A 27,987-nucleotide genomic window follows, 5' to 3' on the forward strand; every position below is an offset into this window, starting at 1 on the left:
TTCTAAATCTATATCCAGTCTGAGCTCTTTGATGGAGGTAAATAAAATAAATTCAACTGTAAGCTTCTTCACAGATTTAAGACTGACTGACATGTCTGTACAATAACAAACAGTAAAATATGTATAATATATATGTTTTTTCATTTTACAAATGACCTTGACAACAGTCTCAGGTCAATTTGTAACAAATAAGAAGAGGCACAAGGCAGCATAATTAGATTATTGTTCAGATTCTTTTCAGTCCTCATTGAATCACACAATATTTTTTCATTCTTCTAAAAATACCAATAAACACCATAACCTACATACTACCACTTCTGAAAGAGGTTTTGGCATCACATTTAGGATGGTACTAACATTAGGGAACAACGATAAAGGAGGAATGAAGATAGAAATGAAAGGAAGGATTAGTATAATATATTACTGTGGAGAGATTTTATGAGTCAAGACGAGAAAGTATTAACCTTTGCTGTATTCTACTGGTTAACAATGAACCAGCGCAGATGTGATAATGTTCAACATGTGCTGGTAAATAACATGCCACTGTGCACACAAGATCTGTGGCTTCAGCGATTGAGATGTCTTTTGCTCAGTGAAGGGTGAAGTTTTCTCCAGAGCGCAAAGGTTGTGGATGTTTTGTCTAGAATCAACATTAAACATCAGCGTGGAAAACAAAACATTCCCTAGTCAATATTCTGAGAGAAGACAGTGCAAAGTCTGAGGTTATTTAGTGTCTTTGGCAGGTGGTGGTGGTGGTGGTGGGGTCTGTTACAGGTGGCCTCTGTCATCATCAGAAGGAGGAGGAGGAGGAGGGGGAGGAGGAAGGTGCTCGTCCTGTCGCTGTGAGGCTGGGACGTCGGCCATCATGAAGGAGTCCGTGGAGCGGGTGCTGATGCGAAGCGGGGCCAGGCGTTGCAAGTTGCTGGGGGTCCACGGCAGACCGGTCTGGGCTCTCTGGGAAAGGGCCACCGTGCTGCTGTCGAGTTCAGCCTCCGCCAGCCACGGGGGGATCTGCATCGGAGCCATGGGGTCCAGGTCCGGCATGAAGACCGGGTTCTCGATTCCAGCTGGGCCCGGAACGAAGAGAGAATGAATTAAAGGAAAGCAGATGAAATAATGAAAGAAAAAAGGTTAATAAGGAAGAATGACAAATTAGAAGAAAGAAATGTATAATGAGAAAGAAAATCAGCAAAAGAAGAAAGGAAGGAAAGCAGATGAAATAATGAAAGAAAAAAGATTAGTAAGGAAAAATTTACAAATTAGAAATAAGAACACAAGAAATTAAGGCAAGAAATGAATTGGGAGAGAAAGAAAAAGTGAAGGAAGACAAATTAAGAATGAAAGGAAAAATGGTAAAGAAATACAAGATAGAAATAAAAGAATTTATGATATGTAAGAACAAAAAAAAAGACAAAAAAAATTAAAATAAATAAAAACAGAAATAAAGGACAAAGGATAGAAAGGCGTAACGAAAGAAAATGCAAGAAAAATAGTGAAAGGAAAAAAGGAAGGAAAAAATTAAGAAAAAAAGATGACTGCAGAAATAAAAGAAGTTATGAATTAAATTTTAAAAAGAAATTATGTAAAAAGAAATAAAGAAAGACAAGAAGTAGAAATGAATTAGAGAAAGAAAATTAAATAAAAACATAGAAATGAGCAGAATTATTACAGTTCAGTTGTGACTTTTACCTCCTGGTCTGTAAGTGACTCTCATTGGAAAAGAACCAGCTGATGGATCATAACCAGAAGCACCGTCGTCCCCTGAAAACTCAAAATCTGCAAACATAAGCCGCTGCTTATAAATACAGAATGTCAACTATTAAAGCAGGAGTATTTTCTTACTGTAATTTTGTGTAACATAAACCATCATCATCACAATGACAGTATTTACCATTGTCTGTGGATTTTCCATTTGGCATCTATAGAAAATAGAGAATGAAAAAGTTTTAAAGGGATCAGTAACGACCAAATGCTGAAATATATTTAAAGTGGCACTGACTAAACCCATATATTGGCACAAAAAGAAAATAATAAATTCCAGTGATGAATAAAACATTTCATCCAAAACTAAAAGACAGCAAAAGTTAGGATGAGGGCATCTTCATAAGGACTATGATCATAAATATACAACTTGACAAGAGTTTTAGAACAAGCTCATTTTCTCCAAAGCAAATATCTTCACTTAAATTGTTAGAATTGTCTGATAGCAATAAAAATCATTTATCATAATAATATGTAAAAGAGGAACTTTGCAACAGTAATAGAAGTAAATTAATCCTTGAAAGTAGATAAAGAAAACACCGTTTGGACAAATCGTACCTCATGATCTAGTATATTTATATCACAGTGGCTTTGACAGGTAGATTATAATAAGTACTGAAACTGTAGCTTATTCTTTTAGACCAGTGATTCCCAAACTTTCTCAGCTTAAGACCCAAAAGGTAAATCTGGTGCCCTCCAGGGACCTGAGCTTAGAAAATACATCATGAATTTCAGTATCTTCATTATTTTACTGACATTTTCTCAGCCAAAACAACGAATGAATGCACTATTCTGCTCAGAAGTCAGAGATGGAGTATGTGAATATCAGCTGTGAAGTAATGTCAGGTATTAACACACCAACATCAGATGAATCTTAACCAAAACATGAGTGCTTCCAGCATCAAAATGATATCTCTGAATGTCTCTTCTTTACACACAAATAATTCTTTTGACTCTTTACACATTAGCTTTACTTAGGTTAAAACACAAATAAAACTTACAAAAAAGGACATTGTGCTAAATCAAGAAATGTACACTTTTAATCTCAAGAGGATTTCCTTTCTTATGATTTTAGTGTCAAATAATTTTTTTTTTTTTTTTTTCATTTTAGAATTGTTAGAAAATATTATTTTTTGTACATTTATGGCTTTAATTGTGCAAAATAGCCAAGATTGTCTCATGAATTTGTAACTTTTTTTGGTTGAATATCGCCAAGATCAGTAAAGTGCATACATAATAACACTGAAATGTTTTATTCTGTCAGCTGACAAAGAAGCTGAGGAGAAAAGGAAGGTGTTATAAAACTTTTTGACCTGTGGTGTGTCTTTAACCTCCTAAATGTCAGCAAAGTACAAGCTTTTTTTGTTTTTTTATTAAATAAGTGCCTATATTGGAAACATCATGATGCAACAGTTTTTTCAGATGCAGTTTTTAAAATTTTTATGGAATGTTCTTTGTGGTGGACAGTTTTCTTTTCTTTTTTTTTGTATAAAGTTGTGAAACTCTTGTCCGCAAATGTGGACAGAAAACCCATAGCTGGGTCTTAGGAGGTTAAAGGACTTTGTCTTAATGTTTAACACTTGGCCCTTTTTGCTTTAGCTGCACCATACAGCTCATCTAGTCTAAATGTATTTGAGGTTTCCACCTTCTGCTGCTGGTCCTTCTTTGGGTGCTTGGTGATGGTCTTTGGTGGCGCGACCCCCATCTTTGTGGACTTGAAGGACTCCAAGCGAGTCCTCATAGTTCTCTGGAAAATCTCCTGCACCTCGTTTTCATCTTGGTTGACAGTGAAATGACTGCGGCTGTACTTGTGCCGATGCTAAAACCGAACAGAGGCTTTTATCATCAGATGGTTTAACTTCACTATTTGAATCCTGTTGATTATCATGTGACTCACACTTACCTGTTTCCGGCCCTTGTACAGATGTTGCTGCAGCAGATGGTGGGTGTTGATGTCCTCTGTTTCCCTTAAACCATTTGTGTTCTGGTCATGCAATTCCAGACTTATTGATGGTACAGTGTCTCTCCTACGGGGAATAAACATATGTTACGTACTTTAGGTCTTTATTGGTTTAAGATAAGGACAATGTAGGCTTATAGTGCATGGTGGTTCGATCTGTGCAGTAAAACCTCAACTAGTTTGTTTAAAAGTGTAAGAAAAACACTGTGACTGCTTATGATCACAAGATGGCAGTGTCTCAACAATCTCAAGAATTATAGCTGTCTTTACAATAGTCATTTGTTCCAGAAATACTTCTGCAGCTGTTGAGATTTGATATTGTTTTTATTTTTACATAGGTGTACTGTCATATTCAGAGATCCTTAAAAGTAGCACGGGAAACTGGACAGTTCTTTGTAAATAGCAGCTGTAAAAATGTTCAAATCAATAAAAAGTGAGCCTAAAGAGGCCAGATAAAACGCATACATTTTTATCTGCTCACCTCATTGATGAATGTGCAGCATAACTGTCTGACATGTCAACAGTAATGTCTGGCATCGCCTCTGAGTATTCATCGGCAAACTTTTTCTTGAAGTCAATGAATGCAGTTTCATTGCGGATAAACTCCAGAGATCCTCTGCGTTCACCCTGTGGAGATGACAGAGGATTTCTTTTCTGTGTTGCAGTGGATTTTTATTTCACTGAACATTACAACTTTATCAGCAGTAGTGACCAAAAGGTATTCAAATGTCTTAATTAAGGAGTAATAACCCAATGTAAAACTACTATTATTACAAGTCTAGCTTCACAGTCTTACTTAATAGAAAGTATTTAAGCATTATCAGCATTATGTACTGAGTATAATATTAATAGTCATTGTGTAGTTAACCCTATAACACCAAATGTATTATATTTCATACATGAGTTTTGAAGCCCTCTGCATGGTCACTGCGGTATTTTTTTTCTTGAAAAACCTGATGTATACAATTAGATACATGCAATACATGGATAATCCACTGGGGGGGGGGGGGGAGTCCATTCACCAGAGGCCTTTCCAGTGACACTACAAGACTGTCATTAATAAGGAAGGAGGCAGAACTTTGCCAATTTTGAAAAGGAATTACCAATTTGTTAGACATGTTTGTGTTATATCATGTTTTTGCTTGTCCAAAAATAATCATATTTCAGCATTAAGATCCGATGTATCAAATATGATACAAAATTGAAACTCATACATGGAAATTAATATTTGAAAAAAAAATTGGGGGGTTGTTCAGAAGGGCCAATTTCAAGTTTCAGAGGACCAGTTTCTGAGACCAGTTTCAAAGAACTGGAAGTTTCTGTCAATGATTTAATGGTTCAGGCTTTATGGGGTTAAATGATCCCTGACAGTGTTTTATTATTATATGTGATATTTTTGTTTCACTGGAAAGAAATAGTATGGAAAATTACAAACTGAAAAGTATCTAAAGCTGTCAGAGAAATGTAATGGAGTAAAAGTACAATATTTGCTCTGAAATGTAGAGAAGTAAAGGTAGAATGATGTATAAAATGAAAATGATTGAAGTTTGGGAGGAATTCAATGGCTCAACTGTGATGAAACATGCACATAAAACTTAAATGTACAAATATGCATAAAACTGCATTTTATGGGTGAAAACAGCTCTGTAACTGTAGCTCAAACACCAGCCTTCCAACCCTGATGATGAACCAGAGTCAAATATTTAATATGACTCTACATCATGAAATTTGTATTTAAAAAAAACAAGAGTTATCACTTCTAATCAGAGGTGTTCAGTCCACTTGTACTTCAGTCAAATTTCAAAAAATTTCATTAATTATTGGGCAACTGAAGCATTTTTAGTGCTCCATTTTCTTGTGCAAAAGGACTCTGTGATGTCAAGAAAAAGTGATGATACTATTCTAAATAGTGTACTCTTAAATGCATTTTTTTTTAGGTAAAACCAATACAAAAAGTCAAAAGTATGGTTCCTTGTAAGAGTCTATAAGTGGATTTCCCTCAACTAGTCCTGTGTTTACAACCAGTCACCTCCACGTCAGCGTCTTTATGACTTTGTAGGTGTTTGCAGAATCATGTAGTAGGAAAATTTTGACTAACCACAGGATTTAAGTTCCACATTAAAAAGAAAGAACAAAGAGTCAGAGTAACTTGCCTCAGCCACGTAGTTCATGGCATCCTTGAGGTTCAGCTGATGGAAAACATCAAAGACAAGGTCGTGTTTCTTCCTCGCTGACGGTTTCATCAAAAACCAGGACATCCACTTCTCCTCAAAGTGTTTCCACCTGCACATTCACAACACAACAGAAATACTTGTAGCTCCATTTAATCCTTCAGTCAATACATACAGTATAAACCACAGAACGTGACTTTACATACTTGTCTCTCATGTAGTTGTGTCCTATTTGTCCAGATATATCTTCAATGGCAACAAGCATGTGATCAAAGACCTTTAGAATGTAGAGATTTTCAGTTACAATGGAAATGTACTGCTTCTGTAAAATTTTAAGTGCAAAATATGTTAGTTTTACCTTGTTTTGCACTTTCTCTATGAGTGTGATCTCATTCGCAGAAGCTCTTTTCACTTTCAGCCAGGTGACCAGAGGTTTCATTGTTATTCCCTGCAAAAAGACATGGGAGTTGCCTGGTTTTTAGCTGCATTGACTGTTAAACATGAAGTAATCATGGTTCTAAATTAAACACACTATGGATATAAACTGCTCTGTTTGTTACTATAAGTGTTTTCATCGTACTCTGTTCTGTTTGTTTACTTGCTGCTGGTTTTCATGTATTTACAGTGAACAGAAAACTCCTACCTGAAGAATGACAGTGAAATAAACTACAATCAGAGTTGTTCCAATCATCAGGTTCTTCTCCTTTATCTTGTTCTCGTCCAGCATCATCGCCAGGCCGTATGCGACAGCCCCTCGCAGGCCACCGTAGCTCATAATTATCCGATCCATTACCTCCAAGGGAACCAGCCTGAACTTGTTCTGGATCCAGGTGAGGAAAAACACACCTGTAGTACACACGCACACACATAAACACAAACTGTCTTGAGGCCATGTTCGTCTCTGTTTGAGGAGTAAGCGCAGAGTGAGACAGAAACTGAATCTCACCGATGCATCTGTAGACGAAGACAAAGAACACAGTGAGGAGGATGAAGCCTGTGTTCCACACCCAGATTGTTTTATCGATGGCTGAGATGCCGAGGAATAAGAAAATGATGGTTTCTGATCCATTGGCGAACACCTTCATGACGTATTTGACAGTGATGACAGACTTCTCATCCATGTTTGCATTTATGTACTTCTGGCAACAAATTCCGCAGAAGGCGATCCTATGGAACAAAACATTGATATTCACTACAAACATGTATGTAACAGAAGAGTCTACTAACTAATATATTCTTTGTTTTATTGCATTTTATTTCATTCAGTGGATTTATTTCCTATGCATTCTATGTATTCAAATTTCATTGTGATTTTATCTGATAAAGTGGGGTTTATTTTCAATCTTATGTTAATACAATATGTTAATGTTGTGTTTTTTATTAGTTTTCATATTTATTCTGTGCCTGTTTCATGTGAAACAGTTGGTGCATGTCATTTTTTTGCATTTAACCCTGTAAACCCTGAACCATCTAATCACTGACAAAAAATTCTAGTTCTTTGAAACGGGAGCCTTTATTGCTCCTGCTGAACAACCAAAAAAAAAAAAAGTTTTTTCAAATATCAATTTCCATGTATCATTTTCAATTTTGTATCATATTTGATACATCGGCTCTCAATGCTCAAATATTATTATTTTTGAATAAACAAAAACATAATATAACACAACCATGTCTAACAAATTGGTAATTCCTTTTTGAAATTGGCAAAGTTCTGCCTCCTGACAATCTTGTAGTGTCACTGGAAAGGCCTCTGGTGAATGAATTCCTCCCTCCTGGTGGATTATCCATCTATTGCATGTATCTAATTGTATACATCAGGTTTTTCAAGAAAAAAAATATCACACTGATCATGTAGAGGGTTTCAAAACTCATGTATCACATATGATACGCTTGGCATTATAGGGTTATTCTATGAAAGGTCCCTTACAAAGTTTATTCTTGTTATTACCAGCTCACCAGAAATATACTTCTGATGTTGTTGTTACTAAAAGTAACTTGTGTTTAAGCTTACATTACTAATTTAAGGATTCAAAAGAGAAACCAAAGTGCACACATCCAGGCCAAAGTATTCTAGTGCTAAAAATTTATCAATGAAGCTCATAAAAAATTTGCAAACTGTAGAGGTTGTTAATATAATTTCTGAAGAGACGTGATGACAGGCACATCCAGTTGCTAAAAGGTGTGCAGGATCCCAAAAAAACAGTGGATGAAAGAATTAGGAACTCACAACCTGTGAGTTCCCAAAAAAAAGAGTTACAATATTCACCACACTGTTCACCCCACTATGGGTTGAGGGAATTATATTTAGATGTATTTAATATAGATGTATAATAGATGTTCTTCACGTCTTAAATCTTCAAAAAGATGAGAATTAATACTGCGTTCATCATAGAGAACTCACGAGAGGATGGCAGACAGGGAGAGCATCTCGGCAGTCAGGTAGGAGAGGTATCCCAGGACAAAGATGAAGCCAGCCTCAATGATTTGGATGTTTTTGGTACATCTTGTGAGTAAAGAGATCAGTAATCCAAACACAAAGCCAACAAGGGAGCCACCAAAGGCCACCACAAAGAAGGAAACTGGAGGGAAGAAGATGGAAGAGATGGAGATGAGTTGCATCTAATCCAACATCAGCCTGTCGATTATTCTTACTAGTGTCCTATGTAAATATCTGGAGTTTATCTGTGAAGTCAAACCCACAAAAGTAAGAAAAAATAAAGATAATTTATTACTTATTCCTTTGATGATTTCCACTGCATTAATTTTTTCTCCTCCCAGTGACACAAAGGCATCAAAAACATTGAACAGCACCTAAAAATGACCCAAAAACAATACAATTTATTTTCTGGCATATTTAAACTTTATAACCTAGCAGGTCCTAATGAAATATGAATCTGTATGTGGACAGTGCATTGTTAAGTATGAAATTTAATAACAAGATTATTCTATGGGTATATTTGGCTTTTGATAATAGGAACATAACAGAAAATTTACACTTAAAACTTAAGTAACTGTACAAATGTATTATAATAAAAAATATGCTCAAATAATATATTATTGTAATAATTAGCTGTGTGTCAATGCTCTCATGTTTAATGTTTCTGCTGATAATGGTGGCATTTTATTACCTACATTTTGATTAATGTATATATTGTTAGGCAGCTTAATGTACAATAAAACATGACAATTTATTACTTGATTTTTATTTATTATAAATCTACCTAAAAGTGTCAAATGAGTCAAATGTGTTGGTGTAAAAAGTAAAATATTTGCCTCTAAGATATAGTGGAGTATCAAGTGTCAGAAATTGGAAGTTTTTCAAGTAACTCAAAATTATATTTAACCTGTACTTGAATAAATATTTTTGTTAAATTCCACCACTGCACAGTTGGCAGTGCAAAGTGTTCTATAATAAGTCACATTGAGTTCAAGGTCTGTTATTCACAGATGTAACAAAGGTGTGAAAAGCAACACCCCTTACTGTTTTTCATTCCAAATTGTAAACTCTGTTATAAATAGTATTAGCATTATATAATCAAAACAAATAAAAGCTAAATATTGCATCTAAACCACTTCAATCACTGCTTTGATTATCTTGGGATAAAGTTTTGGAAAGGTGACCTCAGGAAAAGGTTTTTCTTTTTCGGTCATGTTTGTATTATTTCCACTTCACATCTCAGATGTTTATTTTGCAGTGATGAATGTCTCTGCCAACTCACAAACTGTTCTGCTTTTTACATCAAACAGAGATTTACTGGCAGATTATGTCATAGCATACGAACCACCGTCACACCGTCGTTGAGGAGCGACTCTCCAAACACCATGATGAAGAGGACCTCGTTGACGTGGACCTCCTCAAACACGGCGATGACAGCCACAGGGTCAACGGCAGCAATGAGACTCCCGAAGAGGAGATACTGAAGCAGGCCGATGTCTATGTCACCTTCAGTACACAAAACAAAACCAATGAAAAAGGCTCAGATATTATCTTAAAACCAAATAAAAAACACTTTAGATAAATATTGACAATTTACTGGCTTTGATAAGCTATTATTCATTAGAGAGGCTTGTTTTTTTTTTTTTTTAACCAAAACAGCAGACAGGTACAAAATGTAAAACCACTTTCTGTATATACCATACAGCTGCCGAAAAAATTATCTTCAATTTCTTATTCATTTTAATGCTTGGTACAACTAAAGGTACATTTGTTTGGACAAATATAATAATAACAACAAAAATAGCTCATAACAGTTTAATTTCAGAGCTGATATCTATCCATTTTCCATGTTTTCTTGATAATAACCAGAATCACTTCAGTTCTTACATCAATATCTATGGTATTGTACTGCCAAAAACAGTGCTTTTAGGCATTCCATGTTTTCTTTTCTGTCTGTTTTAGTCACATGATACACACAGGAGTTAGTACCTGATCGCATAATCATTGTTTTTGATGACTTTTGATGGTCTAATACTTTTTCCAAGACTGTATATACTATACTTATAACATGATGACAAATACAGCACAACATTTTAGAAAAGGATAGAATACATTAGAATACAATAGAAAATACTTTATTCATCCCTATGGGGGAAATTCCAGGTGTCTCAGCAGCTCACCTAAAATTCACAATCACAGCAATACAAAAAGTATGTATAAGTTTAACCTCTTGAGACCTAACAATGCATTTTTGTCCACTGTAGGAGACAAGAGTTTCACAGCTTTACTTAAAAAACAAAAATGCTGTCCACTGTAAAAGACATTCTATAAAAAAAAATTAAATAAAAAATGCATGTGAGAAAACTGTTGCATCATGCTGTTTCCAACCAAGATAATTATTTAATGTAAAAAAGCCAAAATTCTTACTTATGTATAAGAAAAGTATAAGAAAATAAAAGGGCTCAAAATTAAGCAAAATAAAATAAAATAATTTTTGCACATAATCCAGCCCTTCTTGAGGATGGGAGGGAGATATGAGGGGTTATTAAATTGTCTGATGGCTGTACATCTAACGTCTTTGAATATCTACAAAATAAATCACAAAGTTGACAGGATGCTTTTAATACCAGCCATTTCTCCTGATAAACCCAGGCTGTTAAAGTGTATCTTACCCATGGCCCCTCCTTGGTGACACCCCCACAGCGAGAGCCCCACACTCGCAGCATTCCAGCAGGTCCCGATGACAGCGTGGATCAGGATTCCACCCAGGTTGCTGAAGAAGAGCTTGTTTGGCATAAAGTAACCAGCGTCCAGGATGATTTGGGGCAGCAGGTAGAAAAAGAAAACCGTCGGGGTGAGACTGAATGTCTGCTTTTGGTCCGCACCCCAAATAATTCCTCCAAAGAGGAAGCCAACGCAGATGAGCAGAGCACTCTCCGGGATCACACTGGTCACATGGTGGTTGGCCTCGATAACTGCAGAGACACAAAATAGACAAATGTTTTAGAAGTGAAAATTAAATATCACATAGTCCTTCATTCATTCAGTAGGAATGGAGGGAATAGAAATACCAACAACCTCCTACAGCTCCTCCTGGACCCCTACTCTGGACCTCTGGACCCACCTGGGGTGATCTTAAACAGGTTCTACTGAACTGGTTCCAGAGGTTGCTGCCTTCTTAACCCTTATCCATGAGGTTTTCTGGATTGTTTGCTTGGATCTGGATTCCCCTGACTATGTACATAACCTCTGTCTCACAGGTTTGTGTTTAGTAATGATTGATGCTGATGTTACTTAATCTCAGTTCAAGCTTTGTAGAAATGCGTGAATGTTTTTTCACAAATTGGATTGGATCAGAATAGGAAACATCTTTTATTTCAGAGGACTACAGTGACATTGGTGAATTAAGCAAACAAGCATAACTTGGAAAGCTAAGTTGATAAATTAAACACTGAATTACATTAAACATTATGAATTAAGTCAATGCCTTTTAGAATAAACTATCTGAAGGTCTGGGATGTTGTTAAAAAAACAACATTCTGTTAGAAAATGTGAAGATTTCTCATATAAAACAATCCACTTATTAGAATAAACTATCTGAAGGTCTGGGATGTTGTTTAAAAAAAAACAAGATTCTGTTAGAAAATGTGAAGTTCCTCATATAAAACAATCCACTTAAATGCAAATGAGCCTTTAAATCAGCCTACATCTTCTAAATTGTCTGATACGCTTCATTGCAGCTCACTGATGAAGCATTACTTTATGCTTTAAATGTACAGATAAAGGCTTGTTTTGATTTGTGGACTGGTGTGAACATCTCGTAGCTATCAGTCACTGCAGATTATTGGATATAGACCGTTATGTAAAAACAGTCTGCCAGTTAGAAGACAAATTCAGGGCTTTTTCTGAACTTTTTGGAATAGTTACCATACATTATGGAAAAATTTATGTATTTCTGGCGACAAATTCCACAGAAAAGGATCCTATGGAATAAAACACAGATGTTTGCTAAAAACATGTATATAACAGAGGCGTCTACTGACTAATACATTCTTTGTCCTATTCTATTTTACATTTTATGCAATGAAAATGTATGTATTAACTTGATTTTATCTTATAAAGTGGGGCTTATTTCAATTGTTACGTGGTACATATGGTATTGTAATTTTACAAATGTCTCTTTATGGTTTAGTCTCAACCTTATTAAACTCCCAACATAAACATACCATAAGGCTCAACTATTACAATAAAACATCATCCAGTGTTTTTATTTATTTTTATGAGGAAGTTTTGTTTTCCTTTGACAATGTCATTGGCTGGTTCTGGCTCCTGTTTTGTACATTTTTGGGATAGAGGAAGGCTTTACTCTGGTGAGATTGGTTATTTTGGTGTTAGCCAACTGCTGCAACTGATTCTGCATTAGAAAAACAGATAAATGTCCAAACGATATTCTGATCAGCTGTGGATTTGGCCAAGTTCTATGTTAATTATTTTGTCAAACTGCTTTGCTGTTAACTAGACCTGGGTGATATGGACAAAAAAAATCACAGCTTGATGCATTTTGCCTGAACAACTATGCAATATTTCTCCAGAAATTGGTTACATTTTCAGCTGTAAGCCAATGTCACATTTAACACTGATTTTATAGCATCTAGAAAATACACCATACAAACTCTTACAGGTTAAATCGCCCTAAGTTTTGTATTCAGCCCATTTAAATGTAGTGTCTGTGAGACAAAGAAAGCCACAGAAAAATGCAGAATCAAGTCTGTTGCCACATCTTGCCTTAACAATTAGTATGTACGTGTTTACAATACAGTCATTGCTTCCACCCAAAGCAAATAGTGATACGTTTTAGTATCTTCAATATGTCGCCAAGGACTAACATTGACTTGTTTGCCCTACGGGACTATTACCAAGGGTGTTAAACTGCAGAAGTATAGGGCTGAGGAGCTTTAGACCACAACATAAACCATTTATTGTATTTAGATCCAGATTAAAAAAAAACTCTCTCATTAAAGAGTTTTTTCACTTTAGATGAATCAACATCAGTACAAATATAACTGTAGGTGTTGTAATGATAATGAAATTAGCCTGTTAGTGTAAAACAACTGCAAGTGGTGTAGGTTGAATATATAACTGTACAAAATTTAGCACAAAACAAGCAAGAAGGTAAAAGTACTAGTAATAAAAATTGGAATAGAAAAATAACTATGCATATATTATTAGATTAAAACTTGTGAAAAAGGAGTCACCACGCAGTATGTAAACACTGGTATGTAGTATTTTTAATATTACTAACTTTGGTCACTTTTGTGTCCAACAAATTAGACTGGGGAAAAATTGTGAAAGTGTTGTGAGGTTGCAAAATTTGCAAATCATCAACTGTTACAGGTAAGAATGACTTACAGTTTTGAGTGTATCATTAACCAGTATGATGTGTCAAAAACCTTTCTGTATAACTAAAGAGAGACTGGATTTAGGATTATTTCTTGTGCCCCTTATAAAATGTCTCTAACAATATTTAACATTATTTAGAAATTACACTAATGAAGTTAGACTGCATTGTTCTTCTGTTTAGGCCGTCAGTCTACAGTTGTGCTAAGAGACATCATTCAAACACAGTAAAACAGTAAGAAACTTGGATGAAGATGAAGTTGTGTTTCAACAAAGATTTCAACATTTGTGCTGAAGTGAAGATCTAAAAGAAACAAATTTTCTTAAAACACTCAAACGGGAAGACTGAAAATGAACATTAACAGTAAATGTAGCCAGATTGCAGTAAGTTGCACTGATATTTTTGTTCTGTGTGAGTAATTCTCACTAATAATACCAGTAAACTACAAACTACAGGTAACAATTTACTGATGCTGAAAAGTGTTTGAAAACCTGAGCAACGGTTTATGACAATCAGAGGAATTTAAAAAAAAAAAAAGATCTCTTCTGTTCAGAACAACATGCCCAAGTTGATAATAATAATAATAGCTAGTGGCACTGTCTGTTACATAAAAAGCACCTCAGTGGAATTTGAACTGTTTATACATCAAAGAAAACAACATACCTACAAAAACACACCTTTGACACCAACTTAGGAAATACTTTTCATGTGAGATATGAAAACCACTCATGCATATGCTCTGATAAGGATAATTAGGGTTTTCGATTGTTAAAGTGTCAATAATATAATGTAATAATTGCAACTACTACGTATAAAATAACTGTTACACTGTGAACACACACCTGCTTTAGCACATTTATGCTTTTGATGGTCTAGACCAGTGGTTTTCAAACTTTTTACAGTGGAGTACCCCCTGAAATATATTTTTTAGCCAAGTACCCCCAACTCTAACTTCAGCAATTTTGATGGAAAACAATTAGGCAAAATTTGTTCCTATGCCAAAGATGTCTGTTTATATTTTCAAAACTTTATAAACAAACAACATATATTTAACTGTAATTCATAAAAACATAACACATTTTTTAAAGTACATTTTGTGTGCAAAATATAAACTGAAAAATGTCCTCTTTCAATGATAAGAAAAATAAATAAATTGGTCATTAATTAATAAATGAATCTTTCATCAACAAAAAATTAGTTTGCTTAGCTACTCAAATAAACTCATTTTGAATAATATAAAATAAAAATGTTCTTAAAATGTTACCAAAGCTTAAAGAAGATGATTGACAATAAAACTATTATATTTGTGTTAAACTATTATTATTGTGTTTCAGCATTAATTCTCATTATTACCTCTGCCAAGGAGGTTATGTTTTTGTCGGCGTTGGTTTGTCTGTCTGTTTGTCTGTCTGTCTGTGTGCAAGATAACTCAAAAAGTTAAGGATGGATTTGGATGAAAATTTCAGGAAATGTTGATACTGGCACAAGGAACAAATGATTAAATTTTGGTGGTAATCGGGGGTGGGGGGGCCCACAGGGGGGCCCCACTGATTGGCCTTGGTGGAGATCTGCGCTCTCCCAGTGCTTCTAGTTTATTTTGTTTTCGGTACACGATGACTTATTTGATGTATTTTTCCCAAAAAATTTCAAGTACCCCCTGGGCTTCTTCCAAGTACCCCTGGGGGTACACGTACCCCACTTTGGGAACCCCTGGTCTAGACTTATCTAAAGGGTTAAAACTACAAGGGTTAAAACTATGTGAAATGCAACATAAATTAAAAGGGAACAGAATTGTAGGTAAAATTAACTTAATTTTCCATTTCTCCCTTGATTGTGTTGTTATGCTGACTTTTCCAGTTTTAATAAATCAAGACTAAAGCAAGACTATATACTAAACTGAAAACAACAATCAAACCAAACGACAAAAAGCAGACAATTTAAGCCCGTAAGAGCTCTACCTGCCTTGTCTGGTCTTAATTTACTATAATTTCAGTTACATACCCATCTTAGCCACACCGGCCACCAATATCCATAAAACAATGAGATAAGGAGTCTCCACATGGTGCCACTTAAAGGAAACGATGGGTATTCCTGTGATACTGGAGCCATTTCCATGATGGTGTGTGTCTGATTTTGACTCCCCATTCACTGCTGAGACCCCCAAGACCAGGCAGATCAGCACCACTGACCTCCACAGCCACAGGTGAACACTTCCACACCGCTTCATTTACACAAATAAGAGACAATAAGAGAAGCCACTCCCAAAAATGTCCTCTGACTTGTCTGTATGACTTCAGAAATCAAGAGTGGTATGAGCCAGCTGGATAGTTTGTCCCAATTGTTATCCCTCGTTTTTTGCGTGTTTGTATCCACTTTCATTTACTATCACTACCTTCTCATCACTTAGTCTTTCTTTCTAATTTTCCATTTTTCCATCTGTGACTGTGACTTTGTCCTCTCATTCCTCCTATAGTCTGTGGTCAGTGGATTCTGAAGTGTGCTGATCCATGGTTCAGCCTTTTATATACAGTGTGTGTTTGTGTGCATGTGTGTATTCAGGTTAAAGGATGGAGGGAGTAAAGGATGTCTAAGGTGGGTTATTCAGTCACATTTAAAACACTCACCACTTACTGTGTTGTGTGTTTTCCAGTTTCACTCATGTTGTCTTTATGTGTGAGTGTGTGTGTGTGTGTGTGTGTGTGTGCGTGTGTGTGTGTGTGTGTGTGTGTGTGTGTGTGTGTGTGTTGAAGCAGAGGTCATTTAATAGATGTGAAACAGACGTCTGTGTGTGTGCGTGTGTGTGTCTCACAGGTTTGTGGTAAGTAATGATTGACATTGACGTTACTCAGTCCTGGTTAAAGCCTTGTTGTCCTTTGAGGGAGAGTTGCAGAAGCTTTTTTTGGACATTTCCACAAATCAACAATGTCTGATGCTGAATTTAATCAATCATTGGGACACTCTACTTCACTGTGATTCTGACGACACCTCAAAGAAGCTGCATGACATCTAATACAACGTAAACATATGGGTCAGGTTAGAACTTGGTTAAGTCACTTGTATAACATCTGTGGAATACAATCATAGACTTTACATAGAAGCAGGTGTAGTAACTGTGACAACCATTATGAAAGCTTGGCCAATACCATGTTGGCTTTTTTAAGATAGAAGTGACCATATTTGGATAAAAGGGAGGAGTTTGGAAGCACTTAACACTAGCTTACTGGCATGATGAGATGGTAGCTTCATCAAGCAGTGGCAAAGTAAAATCCTTTGACAATCTTATTAATTGTAAGTCAATCTTGTGTGATTTATTTAACTACAATGACAGTGCAGCAGTCTGTAAAGAAAAATAAACTGTCTGTTTTATTCAGTAAACAGAAGCTGTTAAAGATTCATCAGGGAGTGAACTGTCAATCACAACTGTAACCAAACAAAGTAAGCCTCAAAGCTCCTATTTGCACTAAAATGTTGTTAGTGAAGCAATACTTTACATAATGGGTAGCAAAAGGACTCCTGGAAATTGGAAATGGACATGTACCGGACTAATATTGCCAGTGAGAACTTCAGTAGAAGTCATTTATTGGTTTTCTGGAGCCAGAGTCTTAACATATTTCCACACTGGCTTCAATTTCAGGCTGTGGTTTACTTCATTTTTACATTAATGTAAATGTCTTTCAATCTAACACATCCTTTGGCCTGTTGTCATTCCAGTTTGTTGCTGCTAACGATTGGGATATTTTACAACATTAAAATTAGACATATATTTCGATCACTTCTTCTAAGGGCCTTTTCAAGGACATTTCTGACAAGATTCATAAATATCTTACTCCTTCATACTATACTGCTAATTGTTAGTTTTTTGTTTTGCCTGATTGCAGATTGTGTAGTTTTCTCTTCATTTCTCTCTTTTTCCATCATTTCCCAGGCTCTCAATGTAAATGCAATAAAAAAATATGGTTAAAATATATTTTAAGTAATTTTTCAAGCTGTTTTGCTACAGTCTAATGACAAGAAATAACCACAAGAAACAACCTTTAAGTGTTTATTTCATTCACGAGTGAAAGCATGAATGGTTTTACAATGTTTCTCTGCCACCTTAAAGAAATGGTTTATAAAAGTCCAGTTCTCTTATCAAAGTAACTGAAAGGAAAAGCAACAAATTCTCACATTTAATGAGCTGGGACTGTGAATGGTTGATATTTTTGTAAAAAAAAAAAAAAAATTACATAAGTATCAAAAGTATTTATATTTGGAAATCAGGGCTAACAACTGATCACAGCAGAGCATCCATTCAGTTGATACATCAGACAGAACAAACTGACTGCTGAAAACTTATGTCAACTGGAAACTAACTCGTCTGGTTTTAGGAGATCTGCAGATGTCACAATGGGGATAATAGCAAGACAGCCATACATTTTTTTTTTTTTGCGAGCATCAATTAACAGTCTTTTTTTTTTTAGATTATTTGCCTCTATTACTGCCTGTCTCTGAATTTTTGCTTTAAAGTGCTGACATAAATACAAAGTCCAGACATGGGATGTGTGGAGCTCAACGGATCGTATCTTTAACTCCAAGGACACCAGGATAACCCAATATTTGTTTCTTCTAACTAGGAGGACGTTTGTTCCTTAACTCAGCAGTATTTTGGGTTTAAATTTAACAATATCTCAACCATGGAAGGAACCTACATAAGACTTAATGGTAAAGATACTGACAGAAAATGAAAAGACACCTGTTTTGACCTGTAAAACTTTTCAAATTTTTTCTATATTTTGAGATTTCGAGGACTTATTCAGACTATCAGGGACACTGATGTCACTGCTCTGAGCACTACACATGGTATGTACTGCACCTATTGCAGCAGGATAGTAACTAAAACCTTGTCTGTATGATTAAATACCATGAGAGGTCAGATGTAGAAGTACAGGTTATTGTAACCGCCGTGAATCCAACTGCTCTGAAATGATCCATCATTTGTAATAATTGTTATCAGACTTTACATGTCTGCAGTCTTATTTAAAGGAAATGAACTCTGATGATCTAACAACAGCTGGGTCTTACAACATCTCTTCTTCATGAAGTGGACTCTCCACATCTTGATTATTAATTCCCATAAGCATGAATGGACTGTAGTTGTTGCCTGGATGTTTTCTTTAGCCTACTGTCCCACTTTGTTTGAGGACAAAGCACAATAGGCCCATTGGTAAAGAGGTCTGGTATGAACAGGTTTGATTATTTGTGACATAAGTTCTCACAGGTGCACTGAACTGGTTTGTCACAACCATGAATGAGCTAGGGTCAGAGCCGGAGCTAGAACCAGAGCCGGGGTTGGAGCCGGAGCTGGAAACCAGAGCCGGAACCAGAGCCGGAACCAGAGCCGGAACCAGAGCCGGAACCAGAGCCAGAGCCAAAGCCAAAGCCAGGTGAATTGATGCTGTGCAGTGCTTGTGAACCCTCGGGAACAAGCATTGCACGTGCCAGTACTCTGGAGGCATGGCTTCGGGGGGATGTCTGAAGAAAGGGGTTTGGACTTTTAATTGTGTATTTTCAAAATGTAGCTTGCTCGAACCGTTTTCCCAAGATCTCCTACCCTACCTTTAACTGCAATACAGTTTTTTTTCCAAAAGAGGAGCCATGGGGCACAATCACAAGTGGCAGGGCATCACCTCTCTATAAAGCAGTCAAAAACACATTTAGCCAACTGGCCCCAGTTAATAAATCAGTTCTTTAAAAGATAAAATCAGCCATGTATGTGATATTGTTGGTTTGTGACGTGCAGTAAAGGCTGTTAATCATCTTCACAGAAGCGTACCGTCATGCATGAAGCTCCTGTTCAGCCTTATAAACTAATGACCTAATAAATCCTCCTAAACAGTAGCTGTCTCTTGGCTTAAAGATGCCGTTTATTCTGAAATGGCCACAGCATGGTGTGTAATATTAACAGAAACCAACAGAGGTCAACTTCATGCTCTAAAGGAAATGTGAGATAAAGGTTATTTTCAAAGTGGAAGGTTCACAGGGACCGTTAAGAACCAGCACATTATGTCAAGTGGAAAGTTACAATTATTCAATTTAATGTGTAGTTTCTGACCTCATTTAACAAATGCTTTACTATGAGTAAAACAAAAAAATCAGGTGACTCTTTTAAGTCTGACAAACATAAAACTAAGTATTCCTAAATTGCAACACTTCTATTAAAACGTTGTAAGGAATGAATGAGTCACTAGCAGATTGAGATGACTTTAAATGTAATATGGCACCTGTATCAGTGATTTCCTGTTTCAGTCATCAGATTCGTCCATATTTTATGGTTAAACTACTAACTAAATACTGACAGAGAAATAATAATAAATATTACTCAATAATCAAAGAGAAAATGTAAAAAACTCGAAATCTGACACAGCAGATATATGTATAGTTTTAACAGTTACTGTGTGTTCTGTGTGCTGTTTATGTGTTGTTGGAGCCATTTATATTATTTATAAATTGTTTTTGGATAATGGTAAATCAAAATAAGGCCAATGGTCATATTGATTAATGAATTATGATTGATTTCATACTGTTTTCAGCTGCTCACACCCTCCTCCTGATCAGACCGTCCCCCTCCTGTGATTAGGGAGCAGCAGCTTCACAGAAAGGATGGAAGGATCTGATATATCCCACATCATGGTGTTCGCCACAAACGAAAGCTCAAACTGAGGGTGGTGTTTGACTGCACATCCTCATTCCAAGGAACATCTCTGATCAAGGAGCTACTCCAAGGTCCAGACTTAACGAACACCCTTATTGGAGTGTTATTAAGGTTTCGCCAGGAACAAATTGCTGTTATGGCAGACATTGAGGCAATGTTTTAACAAGTACATGTTGATAAAAAGGACAGAGACTTCCTGTGGTTTTTATGGTGGCCAGAGGGCGATATCAACAAACAGCTTGAGGTTTATAGGATGAAAGTTCACCTCTTTGGCGCCGTATCATCCCCAAGCATTGCTAATTTTGCCCTGCGTCAAACTGCTGATGACAATGAGAAGCATTACTCTGATGAAGTCATGAAAACTATCAAAAACCACTTTTATGTGGATGATTGTCTCAGATCTGTAGCAACAGTGGATGAAGCTATGAAACTCATCAAAGATCTCACTGAAGCGTGCAGCCAGGGAGGCTTCACATTGACAAAATGGGTCACCAATAACTGTGAGGTGTTAGCAAGCATTCCTGAGCATCACAGAGCCAAGGTAGTTAAGGAACTGGACCTGGATAAAGAAAAGTTGAAAGAACAAACTGCAGTTTAGCCTGCACTTGGAATCCAATGGAACACGCACAGTGACACCTTCAGCTTTAAAGTGACTATCAAGAGCCGGCCTGCTACCAGAAGAGGTATACTCTCCACAGTTAGTTCAGTTTATGACCCATTAGGTTTTCTCTCTCCTTTCATCCTGAAATACTTCAAGAGCTCTGCAAATTCAAGTATGGATGGGACCAAGTTATTCCATAGGAGTTTGTAAGGCCCTGGCATAGATGGATCGGGGAGTTAAATCAGTTAAGTGGATTTCAGGTAATGAGATGCATAAAGCCTGAAAACTTCGACCCAGTGGAGACTGCCGAACTGCCTCACTTCTGCGATGCAAGTGAGTCCGGTTATGGTACAGTAAGCTACCTTAGATTCACAAATCACCAAGGCAAAATCCATATCTCCTTCATATTTGGAAAGACCAGAGTCTCACCTCTCAAGCAGATCACCATATCCCGGCTTGAACTCACTGCAGCAACACTGGCAGTAAAGGTGGATCGGATGCTGAGGAAGGAGCAGCACTTGCCACTCACAGATTCAAAATTCTGGACAGATAGTACATCTGTATTGAAATATGTCCATAATCAGACCAAGAGATTTCATACATTTGTGTCCAACAGAGTTGCTGTGATCCATGACCTCTCCCGCACAAGCCAGTGGAGATATATAAAGTCAAGAGACAATCCAGCAGATGATGCATCACAAGGGATGCATGTAGAATCTTTCTAAAAAATTAAGATGGCTGAGAGGGCCTGAACACCTGGGAAAAGAAAAAAAGACATGGCCAAAGATCATACAGGGTCTAGGAGAAATATTGGCTAATGACCCTGAGGTGAAAAAGGAGGTCACAGTTAGCAGTGTGAGCATTGAAAATCAACATCCAATCTGCACACTGATTAAGTATCACTCATCATGGAACCGACTTCAGAGGTCTGTGGCCTGGATATTGAAGGTAAAAAAAACTACTTCAGCTGCTAAGTCGGTTAAGAAAGAGTCAGACACTTGTGTCTTCAAAGATGATGAAAAAACTGAAAGATGAGCAAGGGACGCAAAATCTATCAGTAGAGGATCTGCAAGAGGCAGAAAAGGCTGTCATTTGTTTTGAGCAAAGACACTACTTCAGCCACGAAATCACTTCCCTGGAAAATGGCAAAACCTTCAATTCAAGAAGCAGCATCCACAAATTGGATCCAATTCTTGATAACAGTATCCTGAGAGTAGGGGGTAGAATAAACAGAAGTGCAATACCTGTGCACCAGAAGAACCCAATTATTCGCCCTAAAGGTTCTCATATATCTAACCTCATCCTGCAACATATCCATCATCAAGTTGGGCACTCAGGAAGAAGCCATATGCTTTCAAGGCTAAGTCAAAAGTTTTGGCTTCCTCATGCGAACTCCTTAGCCAAGAAAATCATTAGAAATTGTGTATTTTGCAGACGCATGCAAGCAAGACCAGGAGAACAGAAAATGGCGGATCTTCCAAAGGAACATTTGTATCCAGACCTACCGCCTTTTAGTCATGTTGGCATTGACTACTTCAGTCCCACTGAAGTGAGAAGAGGCCGTGCTCAGGTGAAACGGTGGGGGGGTCATCTTCACCTGCCTGGTCAGTCAAGCTGCTCACCTGGAGATGGCAAGCTTCCTAACCACAGACTTGTGCATGAATGCCATACGTAGATTCATCTACTGAAGAGAACCAGTTATAAGCATCAGGACTGACTGTGGGACGAACTTTGTTGGAGCACAAAAGGAACTATAGGAGGCTTTGAAAGAGGTGAATCATCAGAAGATTCAAAACACATTTCTAACAGAGGGAGTAGAATGGATCTTTAACCCTCCTTTGGAGCCCACCACGGTGGTATCAGGGAGAGACTAATCAGATTAGTCAAAAAGATCCTCACATCAGTTCTAAAACAGCAAACACTGGACGATGAAACTCTATCAACAGCACTGTGTGAAGTAGAAGCCATCCTGAATGACGGGCCAATAACTACAGTTTCAAGTGACCCCAATGATTTGGATCCGCTAACCCCAAATCACCTGCTTCAGCTAAAAGCAAAACCGATTATGCCACCAGTAGTCTTTGAGAAAAACGATCACTATTCAAGAAAGAGATGGAGACAAGCTCAGTATCTTGCAGATCTCTTCTGGAACCGGTGGACAAAAGAGTACCTTCCACTCATGCAAGAAAGAAGCACGTGGAACCGCATAAAAAGAAACTTGAGTCCTGGAGATCTGGTTGTCATTGTTGATAACACAGCACCAAGAAACTCATGGATTATGGGCCATATTGAAAAGACATTTCCAGACGCCAAGGGCTTTGTGAGACGTGTTTTGGTTAAAACCAAGACCAATACGATTCAACGACCAACAGACGAACTGTCTTCTAATGGAGGCAGCCTGATGAACTGAGGGGGGCTACAGTTCTCCAGCTCCCACGACAGACTGCTTCAGATATTCTGATATGATTATGGACTTTGATCAGACTAATAGTCAAGTAACTTAATTAACTTTGAATTTGAAGAACATAATTAATTTGTATTATGTAGTTCTATTTTGGCTCCTTCGATTATTATTTATGTAACTGTTTTGCTAAAGCTAATAATTAGGGGCTGGGATGTTGGAGCCATTTATATTATTTATAAATTGTTTTTGGATAATGGTAAATCAAAATAAGGCCAATGGTCGTATTGATTAATAAATTATGATTGATTTCATATTGTTTTCAGCTGTTCACGCCCTCCTCCTGATTGGACCATCCTCCTCCTGTGATTAGGGAGAGAGGACAGCTGGTTTGGGCCTTGGTCTGACTGTCATGAGGAAGGAGTGAGAAGTGAGACAGTTTATCTGCCGCTAAATATGCTATATCTGCTTAAGAAGTTTTTTGTTTGATTATTGTGAAGTTGAAGTCAACCATGGAGAATACTTTTGTTGGTGAAAATAAATTTTGATCATTTTTGAATATAGTAATATCTCCGCGAGTGCTTATTAAGGAATTTAGTGAGTCATAGACCTCCTCAGACTACTCTGCTATTTTTATTTTTTTTACCCTTTTTCTTTTTCAATGCAAGAGTAGCTGTAACATGTGTATTTATTTTTTATTATCTAGTTTGTTCTGAGCTGGATATTTGTAGTTTTTACTATATTTAATCTTGCACTGTCATTGATGTAAAACACTTCATTACCCATGTTTCAAAAGGTGCTACATAAACAAAATCATACTTGCTTCCTTACAGCAGAGATGGGCATGACTACTGTCCCATCACAGATGAATAAAACTACATTTATTGTCCATTGTTCCTCAAATAGAAGTGATAAGAGGGACTTGAAGTGAGAGAAAACCAGTATTGTAAATCTGCTATAAGGAAATAAGATCTGAAGAGGAGTGATGCCATTGTTTAAACTTCATGTGCAGTGTGATAAGCGTGAATAAAACCAATATTTACAGTGTGCTCTATTATTTGTATTTAAGTGTATGCAACGTAATGCTTTATTGAATCCATTTATCACTCTTACATATCAGCCTTTACACAAAGGATGTATGAGCAATTTCTGCACCTAAACAACATTGTAGAGCAAATGTGTCACTGAATTGTCAGAAAAAATTAAATATTTACAAATCTTTTTATATCCACCTACATAAAGGACCCTGTGTTTATGGTAATCCCTATATAGATTAGCATAAGCATATTCTTTGTGTGAGTCTTGCCTCTTTTTATATGATGCATCTCAGTAACAAGAGGAAATCTATATATTTTTTAGGCTTATTCTGGAATTTTTTTTATACCTACAGCCTTTACAACCCTTTAAAGATTACAAATCATTTATGCTTGGATTTAAACTGAAGGAAAATACTGTGATTCAAAGGTTTACAGCAACACTTCTGAAACCTACTCCCTGGAAAACAACTGAACATTTACACTGTTATTGGTAATAATGTCTCTGTCAGTACAAACACTGATGTAACGTTTCTAGCCTTAGTCAGTACAGATTAAGTTCACTGTAACTACATAAATACTTAAAGTCAGTCCAGGTATGTCCGGTAATTCACTTCCTCCATATACTGTACATACACAGTCCCTTATTTATGTCTGTGGAGGTGTACACAAACAACCACACTCAGACGCATACCTTATGCACGCTCATTCATTTACATTGTCCACAAAGCTGCAATCCATTTACATATGTTGTGTACACATGAAATGCTAATGACCATGTTTGGTGGTCAACAGGACAAGGCAGACAGTCAGGCTTCATTGAGTCTGATATTTAACAGAGGTCAGCCTCTCATTGGGATTCCATGCCCAGATAATGGTTTCTTGTTTCTTCTTATTAGGATGCATTTTATCAAAACATGTAAAGTTAAAGATGCATAGGCTTTAGAAAGTACAAGACAACCAATAATGTCTTTTAAAAGGCTGACATAATAATAATAGTTTGCGTGAGGACAAAGGCGAGAAACTAATCTTCTGATTTGCAACAGAAACTGGAAAAGTGTAGAACTGGACACAAACTTAGTGGAACTGGAACTGGAACAACATTTCTAGTCTCTCAAAAAGCCTCTTCACAGCTACTCAATAATATCTGTATATTGCTATTCTGTGGTTCATCTTTAACTGTGAACATGCATTTAATTTTGTCCAACGCAACTAGGTGTAAAAAACCAGATTATACAAGACTGATTTTTGTTTATTAACTTAAGAGACCCAGGAAAGTATAAGTGTTGGATTTTTTTTAATTAAATAATTGTCCTAAGTGGAAACAGCATAATGCAACAGTTTTTTTTTAGATACATTTTTATGTTTAGCTTACCGGCCGATAGGCTGTAAGCTATTCTCGTCATGTGGCCTCTGGCATCGTCGTCTTCGTCTGTCGTCGTCGTCTGTTGTCTGTTACAAAACTTTCAATCGTCTTCTTCTCCGAAACTACCATTCCGATTGACTTCAAACTTGGTATACAGCTTCTTTATGATGATGTCAACAAAAGTTAGTGAAATTATTTGGATCCGGCTCTGATTCTGGATTTGGTGCAACTTTGAAAAATTTCCTCATTATAAGACATAGGAAGTGCCAGTAAGCTACAGAGCCATTGGTCCTATTTCTTTATTTATTTATGGGATGTCCTTTGCAGTGGACTAGTGTCTTTTTAAGTAAAACTGTATAACTCTTATCCCCTACAGGGGAAAAAAATGTATTACTGGGTCTCAGAAGGATATGTTATTATTTTCCACCTGTTTCACAAAGGAAAAGCCTAATATTAGCTATCAGCCAGCATCAGACCCAAATTCTTGGTTAAATGTTTGTTAAATGTCCTCGTAACATTAGATAAGAAGGTGAGAAACTATAATATATTTGGTAATAACTACATTCTTAAGGAGGAGTGAAGTTGTTTGTTTATACATGTTCACACTCTGTGAACAGGACATGAACTCACCAAGTTTACACATCCAGGCGACCAGGATCCAAATGGCCACAAGGTATGGGGTGGTGACATGGTGCCATTTCCAGCTCACGATGGGCAGCGTGGTGATGGGACCTCCTTCATGTCCATCCCCATGGCCACTGTCTTCTTGTCCAGTGTCTCCAGTTGTATTGTGAGTGGAGTTCGAGCTGATTTCATGATCATCGGAGCTGGTTCCATGATCATCGCTTGACGGTGAGTTGTCTTCTGTGTCACTAGTCTCACTGGCCAGACCTGGGCTTCCTGACACCAATAACAAAACACAGACAAAAAGTGCTAATCGCCTCATAGCTGCCATGTTTAAGACTACTTCTCAAACTCCAACGCAACTGTTAGTTAAGTGCTCAGATGAACCTCTACCTCTCTCATTCCTGTCTCCTGTCCTCTCATGTATCTCTTACTTTACTCTTACATGTGCCCATGTCTTTGTCTGACCTGAGCATGGTGGCCTCTCTGTGCTCACCTCTTTGCCCAAGATACAGCTTTTCAGAGCAGGTGAAGCTCAGCCCATAATGATGCTCATGTCCCCTCCCACTTTGTACCCAGACCGGCCGGTCAAGCCACTTAGTTCTTCAATTCTTTCTTTATTAGCTTTAATTTGTCACTGATGTGAAAAGGATCCCTATGATGAAGATCTAAAGTTTTTATTCTGAGGAAATTAACTGGGAAATGGCCTCATCTGAGCCAATTTATGACCTAATTTAAGGAATCTTCTTCATGTTAGTTAATGATATGTTTAAAAGCACATTAAAGACATTTTTAATGGAGCTTTTAAAGTCTTAGCTTTTACATTTTAAACACTGGTTCTTCCATTATTTTTATTCCTGGTGTTTATTTTATTTATTCATTGAATACTTATCCATTACAACATAGTACTGTTTTATTGTAGTGTTGCTGGATTTTAATTATTGTCAAATTTAGTTTAGGGTTAATTCAGTTTTTTCTGTGTTGTTCTAATTTCTTTACAAGAAACTTGAAGCTCAACATTTGCATGAAATGTATTATATGAATAAAGTACAGTTTGTTTCTTCATTTAATGAAAAACTGCACTCATACTTGCTTAATGTCCTGCTTTTTTATATGACATTTTACCTTTGGGATAATTCCAACATTCTGAAAACTGTTCCCTTATTATTTAAAACGTAGGTTTTTCACAACTATTCAGTCGCAAATTACTGATTGAGAGTTGCTTACATCTGGAAGACTCTGAATGTGATTTAGGTTAAACAGGAAAAAATGAAGTAGAACACACTATGCATGTGAGAATTTGCATAGGTTGACTGATCCCGTTTAAGGAGCCAGAGAAGTGACAGTAAAGCCAATAAAAATGTATCACCAAAACTCTACATTGCACATGTAGGTTTCATTTTACAAAGAGCTACTTCCCAGGGAAATCTGAACTTTTCCTGTGCACCTTAGTAGCTTACTTAGAGAAAGTCAAAACAAATGCAAAAATAAAATATAACTTCTGAATGTATGAACTCCTAATTCCCATCTGACACAAACAAAT

The 27,987-nt window shown here is 36.7% G+C and overlaps 1 protein-coding gene across 1 annotated transcript; it reads right to left on the reverse strand.

The window, feature by feature from the left end:
* Window positions 1-18: 18 nt before the first annotated feature.
* slc9a3.1 (solute carrier family 9 member A3, tandem duplicate 1) lies at window positions 19-26,951 on the reverse strand. The gene is made up of 16 exons (XM_030147855.1): window positions 26,451-26,951; window positions 11,002-11,304; window positions 9,675-9,835; window positions 8,625-8,703; window positions 8,294-8,471; window positions 6,839-7,059; window positions 6,536-6,738; window positions 6,251-6,340; window positions 6,099-6,169; window positions 5,875-6,004; window positions 4,203-4,348; window positions 3,665-3,788; window positions 3,407-3,580; window positions 1,892-1,919; window positions 1,690-1,776; window positions 19-1,067 (listed from the first exon to the last, which is right to left on the reverse strand). The coding sequence occupies exons 1-16, from the start codon at window positions 26,773-26,775 to the stop codon at window positions 769-771; spliced, it is 2,619 nt and encodes an 872-aa protein (XP_030003715.1). The 5' UTR covers window positions 26,776-26,951; the 3' UTR covers window positions 19-768.
* Window positions 26,952-27,987: the final 1,036 nt, after the last annotated feature.

Source organism: Sphaeramia orbicularis, chromosome 11, assembly GCF_902148855.1.
Source record: "Sphaeramia orbicularis chromosome 11, fSphaOr1.1, whole genome shotgun sequence".
Classification (NCBI taxonomy): Eukaryota; Metazoa; Chordata; class Actinopteri; order Kurtiformes; family Apogonidae; genus Sphaeramia; species Sphaeramia orbicularis.

Bases quoted from the DNA above. Each gene is read 5' to 3' on its own strand.
- slc9a3.1 (XM_030147855.1), bottom strand. From the start codon at position 26,775: ATGGCAGCTATGAGGCGATTAGCACTTTTTGTCTGTGTTTTGTTATTG. The intron at 6,170-6,250 runs GTAAAACTAACA...TACATTCTAAAG, and splicing joins TAGAGAAAGTGCAAAACAAG to GTCTTTGATCACATGCTTGT. The intron at 3,789-4,202 runs GTGAGCAGATAA...TATTCCCCGTAG, and splicing joins GCTGCACATTCATCAATGAG to GAGAGACACTGTACCATCAA.